Raw genomic sequence first — 17,003 nt, forward strand, 5'->3', positions numbered from 1 at the left:
AAGCCTCGTGCGCGCAGCAGCCGCGTGCGTCGCAATGCATTATGGGATTGAGAAAATCATCGCAGCACCCTGTGCCGAATGCGATCCGTGTCGAGAATTTGTAGTGTGAATACACGTGGGCCGTAGCCGGATTGAACGTTACACGGTTCACGTAGCGGCCGTTCCCGTAAAGGACAGTCTGAACGTCGCGTCTCTCCGATCCGTGTCGAAAAATGCTCGGGCTGAACCGGGTTGGATCCGGGTAGGTTTCAACACGGTTCGAAATGGAGATAGTGTGAAAAGGCCTCAAGTGTGTATTTGCATGCATTCGGGGACCCCTATTGTCCCTCTTTTGGTTGCACTTTAACTTTTTAGGAAGACCTCCCTTATGTTCTGTACACGATCACCAAATTGGGGACCTCTAGGGAATTGGGGACCCTATTGTCCTCTATTGTTCAACGTCCCCTATTGGATGCAGAAACAAACTCACACACAACACACATACACACCCTTGGTGATTTATGTGCTGTACCGGTATATCACTATTTTCAAATTCCCAAAATGAAAATAACCTTGATAAAAAAAGAAGAAATCATCAGAAGAATTATGTCTTTTATCTTTAATAAGTAAATCATCTTTTAAGAAAACAACTTGAAAATTTGTAGAATGTTGTTTGTTGGTGTTTTTTTTCTGCAGAAAGGCCAATTTACGGATACATGCTCAGAGAGCAATTTTTTTGGGGGGCAGTGTAGTTGACAAACAGCAATTCGGTGAATTCTTTTTTCCACTCTAGCCATTTTACTAAATATTTGTACACAAAATGCTCATTGACCCTACCCCTAGGCCCTTTTGGCTACGAACCATCCTCAATCCTGCAAAATCCTCCAATTGCCACCATGTAAAAATTGGATTCAGCCTCAAACCTCCGAAATCATGCGTTATTTCTTGAATTTGTTCAGTGGAGGGGTGCCCATTGTCTCAATTCTTTAAAATCCTCCAACAACCACTGTTAATGGGTTGAGGCAATGCAGATGATGCATGGCTCAAATATGCATGACTGAACATAAACAATGCTGGGTACAGCCTACAAACTCGACACAATTCATCCTCCAATATCAACCGAAACTTTTCGCCATTTAGCCTCAATCCTCCAAAATCCTCCAAAACTGCCTGGAGGATTTTGCAGGATTGAGGGTTGGGGTTAACGTTTCATTCAATCAGTTTTCATGACCGTTATTCTCATTCAGGCAAGTGGAAGCTTCATGATAACGTGAACAATGTACCCATCCATGGCTAATCTTTCCATAGCAGGCTCTCTGTGACATGGCCAAGCTCAAGACTCAACGTCAAACTCAAGGACGATTTGGACGGATGAGCTGTCAAGATAACAAATCAATTCAGGGCTAAACCTGTCGGAAATAATTTTCCCCTTACAAGCAGCATCGACCGCAGAGCTCCACGCCTCAACTTAGGACGCATCCGGAAGTGGAAGTGTGAGGATTACTCCAAGAGGATGTGACTTATTTACAGATTATCTATCCCAAATTGATTCGATTTATTTCACAAATTACGCCAATTTACGATATGAATCTGAAATTTGATTTGATATCTTCATTCCGATATCCTTTGACACTGACAAATCAATGGGGAATTGGATAACTGGCAATGGAAAAAAATATTATCGGAAGCGTAAGGAGATAAGTGACAACTGAAAGTTTAAAGGGAACATGTAATAGGATTTTTATCACTTAAATACTTTGAAAACAGCTTTCTTGCCATGTTACTATGGCTTTCCCATATAAACTAATCAAATTCAGTTCCCCCAACCAAACTAAATCCAAATATTTAAATTGAGAAAGATTATGCACTAACAAGAAAAACATCTTGTGCATTTATATACTCTCATAAACTGTAGAATGGTAATTGTTGGCATTAAATCATCTACCGTAGAAAATCATGATCATTTTTTTTTCCCCCAAAAAAATATCATGAATGAATTATGCAGATGTTACTCATGGCTCTATAACATAAGGCAGGAATAAAAAGTGCACCAAAAAAGGAACAGCCGGGAACAAAAGAATGTCTTAAAGAAAACTCCACAAAATTTTGGACAATTTTGTTTGAATTTGTATGGTATGAAATTTAGCCTGAGTGTGGCAAACAGTTTTTGTTTTAACATGTCTATACACACATAGCATGATGGGAGATGCCCTTTCCCATTACGCATTGCGAAATCAAGTATCCACGAGATGTGCAGTTTCGCACTTCAATCAATGCAATTTTTCATGGTTCACAAATAATATATTAGGAAAGAAAGTCGCCAGGCAATTTTGATCATGACAAAATGTCATAGCGCTGTCATCCTACTGAAGCGAACCATTTGCAACGAGACTGCAAATTGTTGGACAATCAATTGACTTAAGGCAAAACCTTACTGGCATACGTTACAGAACCCAAATTATAACCCAATCACCTCTGATATAAATATGGAAAGGGGGGGGGGGGAGAGAGAAAAGGGGGGGAGGGGGAAGACGGGAAAAAGAAAGAATAAGAAAAACATAATCGGAAGAAAAATCCCCCCCCCCCAGAAGTGTGGAAGGGGTCTACGAATGAAAACTTACCTGTAGAGCAATCTACTTTTCCATGCATATTTCCCAAGAGCGGCAAGTATTTACGTTAAGACTTTACACAATAGCGCCCTCTGGTGTCCTACACATAGTGCCCCCCCCCCCCTTCCTCTTTTCAATTAGCGGCAGATCGGGTGGGGAAATATGCATTTCAGTAGATTGCTCCACAGGTAGGTCGAGTGACGTAGACTTATGGCTTTTTCCAGAAAAAGGCAATGTCTCCTCACCATGTGCGGCGCGGGCGTGGGTACCAGAGCTCCTCCTGGGGGTGGCAGAAAGGAATGCTGGTGAGTGTGCTGATGTTGATGCATGTGTTGGTGTTGGTGCATGTGGGTCTCCTGGCGCATGTAGGGTGGCGGGCCTACGCTCATCCTTTGGTCATTGGAAGCCAGGAAGCGGTTGTTCAGCTCCTGCTGGAGGATCTCGCGCTGTGGATCTGCGAGGGATTGGGGAGGCGAAAGGGAGCAACAAGTAAGACAAGGGTAAAACGCCGGTCAGCGATGTTCAAGACTGGTCACGAGCATCACATGGTGCAGAACACACCGCGCAGTAGCGTAGCAAACTCAACCGCCTTGAGAGCCACTGAAAATATGATCTCCATATGTGATGCGATCAGGCTACCGGTACATGAGTCGTTTGTCAGGAATTTTCATTTGGAGATACAGGCCAAAATAGCATCACTTCATCACATCTCTTGGTGTTCCGACTTCCATACATTTTTAACTAAAGATGGTACCTGCATACGGTTTTCACAGCAGTAATGCTGAGATTGTGCTCTTTTCAAATCTGTAAAAAAGAAAATTGACTAGGGTCGACAAACGACTCAGTTAGCTCGATCGCATCACATATAAGGATAGGTGTCTGCACGCGCGCCGCGCACACCACAGAAAAGTCCCGGACGCAGAGTAAAATGGTAGTACAAAATTCGTTGGAAGTTTGTCAACTTTTCAACTCTTTATGGTTTTTAACCAAAAAGGTATTTATGAAAGGGGATAATAGTGTGATGGAGCAGTTATTAATGTGATGTTTAAATCCAGTTAGGGCCTGGGTGCCGATAATATTAGCCCTCGTCTACGGCTCAGGCCATTATCGGCACCCAGGCCCCTGACCGATTTTAAACGACACGTTTGTAACTGTTCCATCCCACCATTGTCCCCTCCATATTTAATACTTTAGTACTGCAGACAAGCGAATATCTATTTCTTGACCAAAATGAATCAGAGCTAACAGGAACTTACATGTACACTTGACGCCTATGATGTGCTTGTGTGCGGAATGCTTTGATTTCGATGCAACAAATTTTGCAGTGAGAACAACTTGCTTTCTTATGCAGTCACACAAGGATGCGCATACACATGAATGCATAATGGTCATTAGTCGAGCTAAGCATTTAGCTACCAGTATCTACAACTAAACTTGCTTCAATAATCCGAATAATTACAAGCGGGGTATCACTGCCGGACCTGATAGCAATTTTAACCAGAGAAGCGTAACGACATGGGCTCGTTAAGTTATAATGATGAATAAATTCATAAATAAAAAGTTGTTGCCTATTCAACACTGCAGGCCTCCCTACCCTGCTCTCTGCACATGCATGTACCGTGTGGGTATTTCAATGAACTTGTAGAGGCATTAAAATGTGCCATAAAAGTCTGGCACTAAATAATTGCTAAGATAAAAGAATGTTTATCTAAACATGATGGGCCCCGCAAAGACATAAACATGCAAATTGCCAATCAAAATGCACACATAAACAGACCAGTAAAAAAAAGCTGCATATCTACGGAGAACTTAATAACATGATGCCCTTTTGTAACCGCCGTAATTCGATATTTCAAAAGGACTCTTTCCTTCTCTGCTTGGCCAAATGCATCCAAATTCGGATAAACAAATCAAATTTGATTCTCCATGCTATGTAGGAGAATCAGCGAGAGACGAGAATTTGCTATGGAGGACAGTGTGCACCGAGGGCCCGCTACGCAGCTAAACGGGAAATCAGGAAGAAAATTGGACAAAACGAAGGAATTACGCGGACACATTGGGGCTTCCTCCCCAGCCCGTCCAATTGGAATGTCGTTGCAGGGGGAAGCAGATCTAATTAGGAAAGAAAAACACTCGGATGCCGGATAAAAAAAATATGGTAGGGGGAAAAAAGTGGGAACAGTCGGGGAGCAGGCAATTCAATAAACCTGCAGATGGGAGAGAAATTTGACTTGCCCCCAAAAAAAAAAAAATGGGAAGTACATAAATTGAGACAAACTATAAGAAAATCATATGAAACGTTTCCTTCCTGTGGGAAGTACTTTTTTTTATAGTCAACGGTATTCGTTTTCACATGTTCTTTAGCTAGAAGGCGTAAAGAATTGACGTTGAAAACATCACAGATTTTTACAAAATATGGCCTTCTTGTGAAAAAAAAATGGCCTAGAAGGTGGAAGGATTTTTTATGCTAGTTTACGTGTACTTTAGTTAGAAGGCGTAAGAATTGACGTTGAAAACATCACAGATTTTCACAAAATATGACCGTCTTGTGAAAAAAAAACGGCCTAGAAGGTGGAAAGATTTTTTATGCTAGTTTACATGTACTTTAGTAAGAAGACGTAAAGAATTGACGTTGAAAACATCACAGATTTTTTACAAAATATGAGAGAATATTTTGTGAGAAAAAACACCGCCTAGAAGGTGGAAGGATTTTTTTATGCTAGTTTATCTCTAGTTCGAAGAGGGGTTTGCATTGGGTTGGGTTGGGTTAGGTCTTTGCTTCAAGAGCTTATAGAAATATGACAAAAGTACACCGTTTGCCCATTTATTTATCTGTAGTGATTTAACAGGACTGCTATACATGGAGCGATATCCCGCCCTCCTTGAAAAAAAACCCGTTAGACCGATCAGTAAAACGTGCTATACTGAACCTATAACCTTATGAATAATGTGTACTCACTTGAAGGGTTATAATTGAATCCCGGCTCACCCCTTGCGTGTGCTGATGAGGGTTGTGGCTGTTGCTGTTGCTGTTGTTGCTGTTGTTGCTGTTGTTGCTGCTGCTGCGATGGCAGTGGCTGCTGTGGCGGTGCGCCCGATTGACCTGGTGTGCTGTTAATGGCCGACGGGGCTCCCAACAAAGCGCTGCTATTGGACGTCAGTGGCGGGGGTGGTGGCAACGTGGGGCCTGGGTACATAGTACGCTGGGACTGCGCAGGGCCGCCCACGGGTGCGGGGGCATTCGAGGGGTGCTGGTGGTGGTGGTGGGGGGCGTATGGAGGAGGGTGTCCCTTGTGGGAGGGCGGGTGGTTGGGGTACTTGGGGGGTACACTGGTAGGGACCGTGGGTGGGGGATGGATTCGGGAGGGTGGGCTTGCTCTTGTTTGAGCAGGGTTGCTGTCGGGGGGAAAAAAGAACATTTTAGCCCCTTTAGTTTTTTTATCAAATAATGACTTATTTATGGCAAATCAAATATCAATCATTTAAAAATGCACCATAACAAATAAGATTGGCACATTTGGAGACTGCCTACAATAAGGCTTGATAGTCCAGTTAGTACAGTGCCAGTGTCATATGAAAATCGGACTCGTATGAAAATCGGACTCTTTTTCCCTTTTATTGGTTAAACCCTCTCACGTGACCGGTCCCTCTCCTAATTATCTATTCATGAGTCCGTATTACATAAAACCTAAATTCGTGCTACACCAGTACTGTTTAAAATCCTTATCCACCTAACTTCGTTGTCTAAACATATATAATCTTTAAAAAGCAATTACAAAAAGCCCGTTTTGGAGAGAGAGTTCAAAATTTGTCGCAAGATTGTCGAAAAGGGGATCAGGTTTCCGGGACCTTTGTGGATGAAATCCCATAAGCCATCATGTCTGCGTCTGTATAAACTAAGCTCTAATGATTCCTAGGGCTAGAAATATCTGGCAAATCGCTTTTCAGCTGTGAGCCGACTAAGCGAATGACCACACAAAAAGTGTGGCCGACCTTAAGCAGTTCCTCTCTGATAACAAAACGGTCCTTGTGAGCTTGTCCCACCCCCCATCTTCCCTGCAAACCAGAAAAGAAAACCAACAGATTATGACGAGGGAAAGGGGTGCCAACATGTGGGCTTTGCGATAAAAGGGGGGAACTTGTCCCCCCTCCGTGACCCAACTAATCCACGCGATCCTTAGCACAGGTGCTCAAGCCCCCTAAAAACATGGCCGCCCCCCGGGCTACATGCAGGTTTCCTTGTCTGCCCCAAGTCCAGAGCGTTTTACAACGGTAATCTTTTGATGGAGGAGTTTGGGACGGAAATCTTTTGCCCTTTTTAGTGAAAACAGTAACTGTTTGTCCATGTGCGGTTTCGTATATACAGACACATTTGTTCGCCAGAATCATGTAGTCATTGGATTACTTTGAAGTGACACAAGCTTTGGTTGAAACAAACGTCAGACTCAAGTATCGTGTAGACGCCCACCCCTGAGTCTAAACTGTGGGGAAGTCGAAATGGCTGGTTATGAAGTGTGGGTGTGTAGTGATTGAAAGAATTTTGTAAAGTTCAATTTAAAACCGTATTGCAGTGGAATATAGATCTTTTGTAAGAAACCAATCAACCATTTCAATACAATCCTCCTCAATTTAAAAGACACATACATGTAGCCCTAAAATTTGATTCAATTCGGTTTCTCAGGGACGGATTTGGAAGCCGCATTTGCATTTGAACAGTGAATGTACATGTAGCCTTACTGAATAGTAGAACCTTTTCAACTTCATAGAATGTTATGCATCAAGAGCCAAAAACACCCAAAACCTTTGTGGGCAGAAATATTTACATTTTAATTAATGTTGGCCTTTTTATTACCAAAAAAGGGAGTGGTAAGAATAATATCCTGGGTGTAGTAGTTACATGTAGTTCATTTTGGCATCCAAAAGGAATTGAAACGCTATGAGAGCCCAAAGTAATCTCTAAAAAATAAGTCAAAATCCTTGAGAGCCGACGGAGGCACCATTATTGCTGGCCCCCTGGCAAGCATTTCAATCTCCACAGACTCATCCGCAATAATCCAGATTAAAATGTTCCCCTAAAAAAAAAATTACCTCAGGCCTCAATGACATTCCGTGAGAATATTTTCACAAAATGAGTTTAATCTGACCACAATAGTAGCAATGCCATGCAACCGAAAAATACATGAAGATTGATACATTGAGAGTACAATGAACGTAATCCTTGTTTTGCTGCGAGCTCATTCTGAAAGAGATTTGTCGGGACGGCTAAGCTGGTTTTTATTCGCCTTTTCTCAGATTGGTGTTGCTTGCGTGGTCTTATTCTCTTGGCACCGAGCTTTCCCTGAAGAATTTAAGATGATTGCCATTGGGGGAGTGGGGGGGGGGGGGGGAAGAGAGAGGTGTTTCAGGGTTCAGCGAGAGAAAAAAATTGGACAGGTGTGCCAGACGGTAGCTGATTCAGAGCTCAGTTATGAGCAATTTCCCGCTCCAAGGGGATAATGGCGAGTAATCTGGCTTCAATTCCTGTTTAATTCTCTTCCCTGTTGTGAGGGATCGTGAAGGTCTTAGAGTGAAGGGGAAAGTGGCGCTGTAAGTTCTTCCAGTGTCGAATTCAATTTAAAAAAAAAATTGTTTCACTGCAAAAATACTAAGAAATGAAGAATCTCACTGTAGTGGAGTTTGCATTGGAGCAAAGTTCACATTGGAAACACTCCATGGAAGATTTGAAGGGAACACTGAACAGATTCGGAAAGAACTTGGACATTTCAGATTTACCTCAACCAGCCAGTATGCCTTGGATAGTTGACCTCCTTCTCTCGGGGATGAAGCAGGCAGGATTCCTCCTTCCGTATGTCGCGGTTACTGTCTCTCCCGCCCAGGGAACTTCCTATGGGTCCTCCGACAGAGCTTCCCAATGGACCTCCGATGGCAGCTCCTATGGAAGCTCCTATGGAAGCACCTCCTAAGGGTCCGTTTCCTCGTCCGGCGGCTACTGCGCGGTCGCCTCCGCTGGGGATTCTGTCAGGGCCTACGGGCAGGGTGATGGAAGGGGAAGTGCCCAGCTGAGGTCCGGGGATGGGCAGAGGGGATTCCGAGCGGCGGGCGTCGTTGGGGAGACCATTGGTGAGGGGAGCGGCCTTGGCTGGCAGGACGGGCTCTTCTAGACGGAGAGAAAGATGGACGAAAGAAAGAGAGCAATGGGACATTGTTAAAATAAATACCCAAACCAGCTGCGACGACAATTTATACACAGTGCAAAGTCAATCGCAAATTTGTGTCACGTTACCTCAAGTAACTGTAATTGCAAATTTGCAAAAGTTGGACACATTTTGTCTGCGGGACATTTCGTGTAAACACTTTGTGATGTCAGAGTTGTTTTGCATCTGCATAACGCACAAACTGGTCTCCGGTAATGGTATCTCCATATAAGCAGATGAAATTTACTGCCCACGCTTGATAATAATCAGTTGCCACTAAACAGTCTCACAGAAAATAAACCACTTATTGCAACAAAAGTAGAGAGTGTCATTCGACACTGAATCCAAACAGGACATGTACAAAATACCTTTAATTTACAGGATAGGTCCTTTTTTTTTGTTTGGGGAAGACTCCTAAAACCTCTTCCTGTTCAATCAAGTCCTGTTCTTTTAGCAAAATGCAAAAAGATTACGCGATGGTTGAGGCCGTCTGTCACGCCGGTTCCCTGTTCTCCCCAGCCCCCTCCGCTACTCCCCCTCTGGCCAATCGTTCAGGCAGCGCTTAATTTGCCGCCCGGTAAATGTGTTAGTGGGCCATAACAGTTGTGGAATTACTGCACAGTCCAGTCACCATGGTGAGATTGGAGTAATTAAATTGCTCGCCCGGGTCCGCTGTTGGTTCCCCGATTTTTTTCCCCGGTGTCCTTATGATCATAACTAATATACACCCAACATGATATTTCGCTGGCCACCGCTGCTCCGTAAAGAAGAAAGGAAAACAACATCATAGGAAAGTGCTTTGCCCCAGCTTAATACAGGTAATTGGGCAGTTGCTCTGGGCTTAAGAAAACAGGTGTGGCGAATGCATTAATAGAGCTGGCTATGCTTGGGTTGGATTTCGCTTTGAGAAAGCCATCAATCAGCCAGACTAAGCAGGTCTACCAACAGTACAATGTCATTAGTGTTATTACTTTGGGGATTCAGGGTAGGGGGGGGGGAGAGAGAGAGAGAGAGAAGAGAAAACACATTGCCAGGACACACTGCCAGGGACATGTCATTAGATTGTGATTACATTATGCATGCTTTCTTTATGCAAAGACTTGTAGTTTTTTTCCCCCTTCTTTTTGTCAAAGCTAATTTGTACGAGTGTCCCCGTGGATGGGTTGTTGAGTCCAGCCTGCTGTGTTTATTCAGGTTTTGAAGGAAAAAAAGCGATATTATTACCCATTCTTGTTTATCTGCTGTTAAGTACACTCATCTGCACTCCCCCGCAAATGAGTCAACATGCAAGCTGCCCTGTATACGTTCATGGATCAGTTTCAATTTCATTTTTTTGTTTCTTATCTTTCGGAATTATGAAAGCCTCCCAAAATGAATGTTGAGCCTCAGTCAATATGTACAGCTCTGATGACAAAAAGACGCGTGTCAATTCAGCTGATAATGTGGTGCCAACAGAACTATTCTGCACGGATGTTCAAAATAGGTCAGGTTCGTTTTTTTTTTTTAGCCATGCCATGCATGTTTTATGTGCTTCATTAACTCCTAAAACCAGGCCTTTGCTATTAACGACTAGTGGGGGAAATGAAGCAGCGCGACCCTGCATTCTGGTAAAGGTTAAGGAACATAATTGGCGGACATGATAAATTTGGGGGCAGCCATCTGTCCAAAATCTACCAAGTAACCCCGAAGAAACCAGTGCGGTCGCAGTTGAATCAGACCATGATCAGACTGTACATAGTAAGGCAGATGACATTCCTACGAACTTCCATTGGAAGAAGAAAAAAACGGAGGCCCCCACATATGCGGCCAATTACGGCCTTGTTACCGGACCCTAATTCAAAGCGTATCCGCGGTAATTGGCACAACTGCTAAAACAATTCCCCCACGTGCTTTGGGGAGCAAATCAATACTTGGGGGCAGACAAAATAAGAAAGGAAAAAAAGACAGTTGAGCGGAAAGAGTGACGGAAACAGAGACCCGCCGTAAATTGAGTTAAGGAAAGAGGGAAAGGGGGGGGGGGGGGGTTGAGATGCCATTCTGCGAGCCATGTGTTTGAATTATTATGACGCTTCGAGAATGTCACATTATGCATCTGAAACCAGAGAGGTACATGAGCACGAAGGCCGGCAGTCTGAGCGTATTGCAAGCATGGTTTGAGATGATGGAAAGCGATATTAAAGTGATGACATGTCGCATTCGATCACAGCTAAAGGGACCAGACCTCAATAAATACCATGACCCCAATACTCGGAGAACCGAGGGGTCTGTGACAATATTGATGGAGCTGGGGTGTCGAGGTTTGATTTCAATGCCTGCCTCGTCTATACCCTTCAACTTTATAGTCGCATTCTCTTTATCCAGAAAGAACGAGTCAAAACTGCTTCAGATAATAACCAAAATAATGATTACTGAGAATCGTAATTAGGGAGACAATCCCATAGGGTTGTGCACAAAAAATTCAAACTTTTATGACCCCAACTCCCATTTTACCTTTGGTACATTGATGCTTTGGACCACGAACAATAAATCAAGCCAATTGTCGTTATTAAAATGTTGCCAATAAAGAGGAGTTGTGACATGAGGGAGACATTGAAATGTCTCCTTAATCGTCCTTGTCTCCCCATTTGACCTTATCCTACCCCAACAAATTTTGGTACATTGATGATTTGGACCACGAATAATAAATCAAGCCTATTTTCGTTATTAACATGTTGCCTCTGGCGTTGTGACATTAAGAAGACATTGAAATGTCTCCTTAATCTTCCTTGTCTCCCTAAGGTATGACTAATGACGAAAAAATGTCTTCTTAAGGTTAAATTTACAGGAATATTGTTGATGTACCCTAACGTGGCACAGCCCCTATTAAACACGGCACACTTTGATTGTTTGCCTGTAGCGTCTAGCAAGAGCAACAGTTTTAACTGAAATTTCACAGAAAGTGAAATTTCATCAAGTTATAAACACTCCCGTTCATAAATCACGAGTTTATCTTCCCATTACAAAGTTAAAAGAAAAATTTATTTCGGTGTGATTTTCCGATTTATTTCAAAGTGCGCAGTGAACCCTTTGAAAATGTCCCCCCCCCCCAAAAAAAGGGACAATTTTCTGACAAACTTCTAGTTGGGTATGTAAGTAGAGATAATAATGGTTCATCAGAATTTATTAACTTTACAGAAATTATTAAATGTTAACTTGGGATTTTCCAAGATTTATTCAAGTGCCACGTTAGGGAACACTCAACCGATTTTGTGCCCAATTTCCGGATGCAACGGGTTTTGAATTCCGGATTAAATTTCATGACACCGAAATTGTTCACAGAGGTTAAATAGCAAGCATTAATAAGGTAAAAGTACCAGTATTTTACTGAATGAATTTGAAGTGTATCAACAAAGAAGTTTGGCAACACTGCATGAGGAAAGTTGGGCTAAACGTCAAAGTGCGCCACGTTAGGGAACACCACTATAATGTACATACAAAAGTGACCTTTAAATATACCCTACTCTCCACAGTTCAAAAATTAAAATAGAGAAAAACAGGTACATGTTAGCAAACCATCCCAAAGCAATCAACAATAAAAGAAGCACAGAGGAATCCATACTTATGACAGAAAAAAACTACCGTTACAATTTGATTACCAGCGCCACAGACTGATGCATTACCAGCATGAATGTTTGAAAGAGCATAACAATGCATGGGTGTCCGAATCCATGATTTCTGTGAAGAACTGTCCAACACTAACTCAGACTTGCCCTGCGTAGAACTTACCGTAAATGCCCCTGGAACATTCAGAGGAACCTAACATTGACTCCGTATTCAATCCCGCATGTAAACATCCAGAGACCGCTCATTGACAATCTGATACTCTCATCAGAATATAGCGTGCAACCATCGCGTCGGGTCTGCGGCACCAATGTGAAATCATCCCAACAACAACAACCAAAAAGGAAAAGTACACATGGGACTCCGGCATAATGTACAAACAATCAGGCACAGGCCGGCAAGCTCGCTGTTATATTCCGTCGGCTCCGTGCTCTCCAAAGGAGAAAAATGAAAACATACAAAAGTGCCTTCCCCTCTCGGAGAGTCCAATGAGTCACTTGACTAACACCGCCGTGGCCCAGCGAGCTGGTTTCCACATTAGAGCCTCTGCTGTCCTCTTGGATAAAACCCCGAACCCAGATGACCCTCTTTGACGTCCAGAAACCAAACCTCGCCCAGATCCCATCCGGCAAAGGGTACAAACAAGAAGGAAAACAAGACCCTCGCCGTGTTTAGAACACCAGTCCCACTAGGATGAATCCACGGTGACTTGCCTCTTACCGCATGCATTAAGACGGCTACGAGCTGCCGGACAGGTGATTCCGAGCCCCCCGGCTTATCCCGGAGATTAGCGGAGGTGACATGAGGAAGGCTGGCGCTAATCCCCACTTAATACCCAGGCCTAATCCCGGGGATCAGTAACCTCCCGGGTTTAATAGATGAGTGTCATATCGCCCAGGGCGAGTGACTAACGAGTTGTGAGGGAGAAGGAGTATGTGAACGGGTTGGCTCCACACAGCAGGCCACGTCAATTTTTTGTTTAGTTACTCTTAGAGCTGCTCATACGTTATAAACCTCTGACCTTGTTTTGGCTTTTCTGCAGTTGCAGAAATGCCATATATGTTTCCTTCTTTTTAATTTGTTGAAAGGATTCTCACCAATACACACATGCAATGACAGATTTTAAGATATCAACACAAATAGTTCAATGCATTTTCTGACTTGTACAAATGAATTACCATGGTATACATAAATCTGTGCCACAATTTTTGTGTTCACATCATTCCACTGACATGTCACTGGCAAGAAAAACAACTGACAGACAAATTATTTTCCTATTGAATTAAAATCGAAAGTTCTGATGGGGTCTTAACTGATGGTATAGGGAGGCAGAGTGCATGTTATCGTTTACAATTTTAACAAGTGTGGTCACTACATCTTTTTGGTGGTTACACCTGGATAGGGGGAGGAGGCAGGGGTAAGAAGGGGCGTTTGTCACCCCACCCACTTTTTGAAAATGCTGTCCCCTCCCCTGAACTTTTGCCTCTCCTGCTGCAGAATCGTATGTACCGTACAATGTATTGTGCCCCGACTTGCAGAAATGTTACACCCTCCCCACTCCCAAAAGGTAAAACAAACCAACATCAGGCTGTGCCCCAATCTCTTACATGTATCAAGAGCAGGTGTACGCTGTAGCTCCAAAGCTATAAGGCGTCCAACTCCAAGACACCCAAAAAAGTATCAAGAGCTCATGTCTAGTTCGTAGACCACTGCAAGTGCATGGGAAATGTTGACAAAGGCCGTAGCCGTACATTGTAGCTCCAAAGCTATAAGGCGTCCAACTCCAAGACACCAACAAACGCATCAAGAGCTCATGTCTAGTTCGTAGACCATTGCAAGTGTGGGGGCAATGCTGACAAAGGCTGTAGCTGTACACTGTAGCTCCAAAGCTATAAGGTGTCCAACTCCAAGACACCCAAAAAAGTATCGAGAGCTCATGTCTAGTTCGTAGACCACTGCAAGTGCATGGGAAATGTTGACAAAGGCCGTAGCCGTACATTGTAGCTCCAAAGCTATAAGGCGTCCAACTCCAAGACACCAACAAACGCATCAAGAGCTCATGTCTAGTTCGTAGACCATTGCAAGTGTGGGGGCAACACTGACAAAGGCCGTAGCTGTACATTGTAGCTCCAAAGCTATAAGGCGTCCAACTCCAAGACACCAAAAAAGTATCACCGAAAAAATTTAAGGGAGTATCGCATTCAAGAACTCCAGAATATTTCTCTATGGCCCGTGTCACCGGAGGGATCAGTCAGTTGGCAGATCCGTCAGTCCACACCTCGGCCAGTCTGATAAGCTGAGGGTTGGTCACAGGTTGTGGGCTGTCTGAGGTTCATACACAAACATTGCTCATGATCCAACATGACAAATGGTAGGATGCTACCACCCAAACTATGACCCGAACTATTAGCGGAATGATTGCAGGTGACAAAAAAATACTACCAGTTAGTTTTGTGACCGTTACACCTGGCTATTATGTACATTTGTACATAATCTTTTTTTGTCATTAATTTTCACGTTTCAACCCCCCCCCCTAGTCTGAGTATCACCCATTATCCACAGAGCCAAATCCTGTATAACGTCTGACATCTCCTGACATGCAAATTTATGCAAGCCGTGCGCCAGCCAATCAGAGTCGACTTTACTCAATCGTGACGTCATTTCATTCCCAAATCAGGACAAAATGGTTTGATTGGTCAATTCCAATGCAGTGCTTTGTAATACAACAACTGGCCCCATATCGCATAACATGATACAGAGCGCGTGACACATTTTATTTTTAATCCATTGTCTATGTGACGCAATGGGTGAATGACCAAAGACTCGATATAGAAAGCGCCCGCTGATTGGTCAAAATCTAAGAGGTCAAGAGGTGGGGTCTTGCCTAATTAATCAGCAAATCTGTTCACGCAAAATAGACCATGGCATTCACCGTGGTCTATTACATAGACTACCCCCCCCCCCCCCCCCCGCTAAATTTATGTAGGGATTGTTAAAAAAGAAAAAAGAGAAAAAAAAGACTTCTGCTACAAAATTGAATCTTTAATTCTTTCCCGTTCCATCAACAATCCACCAATCACTTATTTACATTCATATACTACAAAGTAATTACAAACGATTTTTTTCCTGTCTAATTTGATTTTTCTCTTCAGAAATAAAAACAAATGGGAAAATTTGAATAAATTCAAAAATCTAAAATATATCCCAGCAGCTTGAAATTAAAAATTCTCAGCTGACAAGAACACGTCAAGTCCAATGTAAGGAACGATTTGGGACATACCCATCAACACCGGAACGAGACAATTACAGCGACCAAGTCGTTATTAGCAAGACACTTGATTGAAGCTGACGTGCCGACAATGTTGCTTCACATTAAATGGCCTCTTTCCATGGCGAATTTCCTCCTTCCAAGGCTTGGCACCAATTCAGTCATCCGTGATTCGTAATTCGCCAAATGCATCTCCGGAATTAGCGTAGCCTCTATGATTTTATATTTCCCCGGCAGTTGTTCGGTGATCAGTGTCTTAGGTCCCTTAATAACTATTTGATTACTCATATAATTGGCGGGGATTTAGGTGGCTTAGGACTGACGTCCTGGCTATTAACAGCTGACCAACAAAGTGGATGAGTAAATGCATGATGCGCTGAGATTATTCCTGAGTCTGATTAGCTCCTGTTGTCCAAACAGAGTTAAGGTATCGTAAATTTTGTGTTAAGTGTTTGGCACAATTGTCAGAGTGGGGACAGCTGCACAATGCATTGTGTGTATCATCAATTTTAAAACTATTTGACAAAAAAGAAGCAGGTTTACTGATTCTACCACAAAAGTGGAGCATGAAGAGGAGGTTTCCTGTTCTTTTCCCCCTCTTACAGGTAGAGTATCATTTGTCATGTGTGCAATTTTTTTTCCGTTTGCAGCAACAACAGTGCTCAAAATCTTGGGAAGGGTGTTTAACAACTAAACCTGATGAAGTTTTAGTTCAGTGAATGCTGTATATATTCCGAGAGAACAATATTCTAGGATCTCAATTTTCCGTTCAATCGACAGAAAGCCTTATAGTGTTTGCCGAAGCAATCACGGTATAAGCAGTCAACAGACCGCGGGTCGACGACTCGGGCCAAAGTCATGTTTTGAATTGCGCTCAAAATCAGCGCCCGGGACACCTTCTCATTCAGCCGATTGCAGCTACGCGATGTCACGCACCGAACCGACGAATAATAGTAACCGCACGCGCGTGTGCGTCCTGTCAACACTTGCGAGCACCCATTCACAGCTTCACCAAATTAAAAACGAACCACTACCAGAAATTTCCAAAAATGTGTCTTTAGACGCATCTTTGGAAATGACCTTCTTTTATTGTTTTCTTCAAAATGACAGCATATCAGAAAGAATAATTTCACAGGGAGTTTAGAGTCCTGTAATGTCTTTAAACCAAGTGTGTTTTTCAACAATAATTTCATCAGTTACTTTTTTGATAATTGCAAATGATATACTCTACCTTTACTGTACTTTTATACTTTTATGTACGTTAATTTACTGAGACTATTGCCTCTCAAATACCATTCCATGATTTTTACTCAACAGATGTTAATTTGTTATGGTAATGTTATACTTTTGATC

At 42.9% G+C, this 17,003-nt stretch overlaps 1 protein-coding gene across 4 annotated transcripts in view; it reads right to left on the bottom strand.

Moving 5' to 3' along the window:
* The window catches only part of LOC119728197 (autism susceptibility gene 2 protein-like), a 69,458-nt gene that overhangs the window by 21,640 nt on the left and 30,815 nt on the right, over positions 1-17,003 (bottom strand). For all 4 annotated transcript variants that reach the window (XM_038200353.1, XM_038200328.1, XM_038200345.1 and 1 more), the window contains exons 3-5: positions 8,361-8,745; positions 5,548-5,984; positions 2,834-3,042 (exon numbers count right to left, since the gene is read on the bottom strand). In XM_038200353.1, the coding sequence (XP_038056281.1) occupies positions 2,834-3,042; positions 5,548-5,785 (447 nt within the window). In that variant the 5' untranslated portion in view covers positions 5,786-5,984; positions 8,361-8,745. The remainder of the gene's footprint in view (positions 1-2,833; positions 3,043-5,547; positions 5,985-8,360; positions 8,746-17,003) is intronic.

The sequence above is a fragment of the Patiria miniata genome, unplaced genomic scaffold (assembly GCF_015706575.1).
Source record: "Patiria miniata isolate m_02_andy unplaced genomic scaffold, ASM1570657v1 HiC_scaffold_1, whole genome shotgun sequence".
Taxonomy (NCBI): Eukaryota; Metazoa; Echinodermata; class Asteroidea; order Valvatida; family Asterinidae; genus Patiria; species Patiria miniata.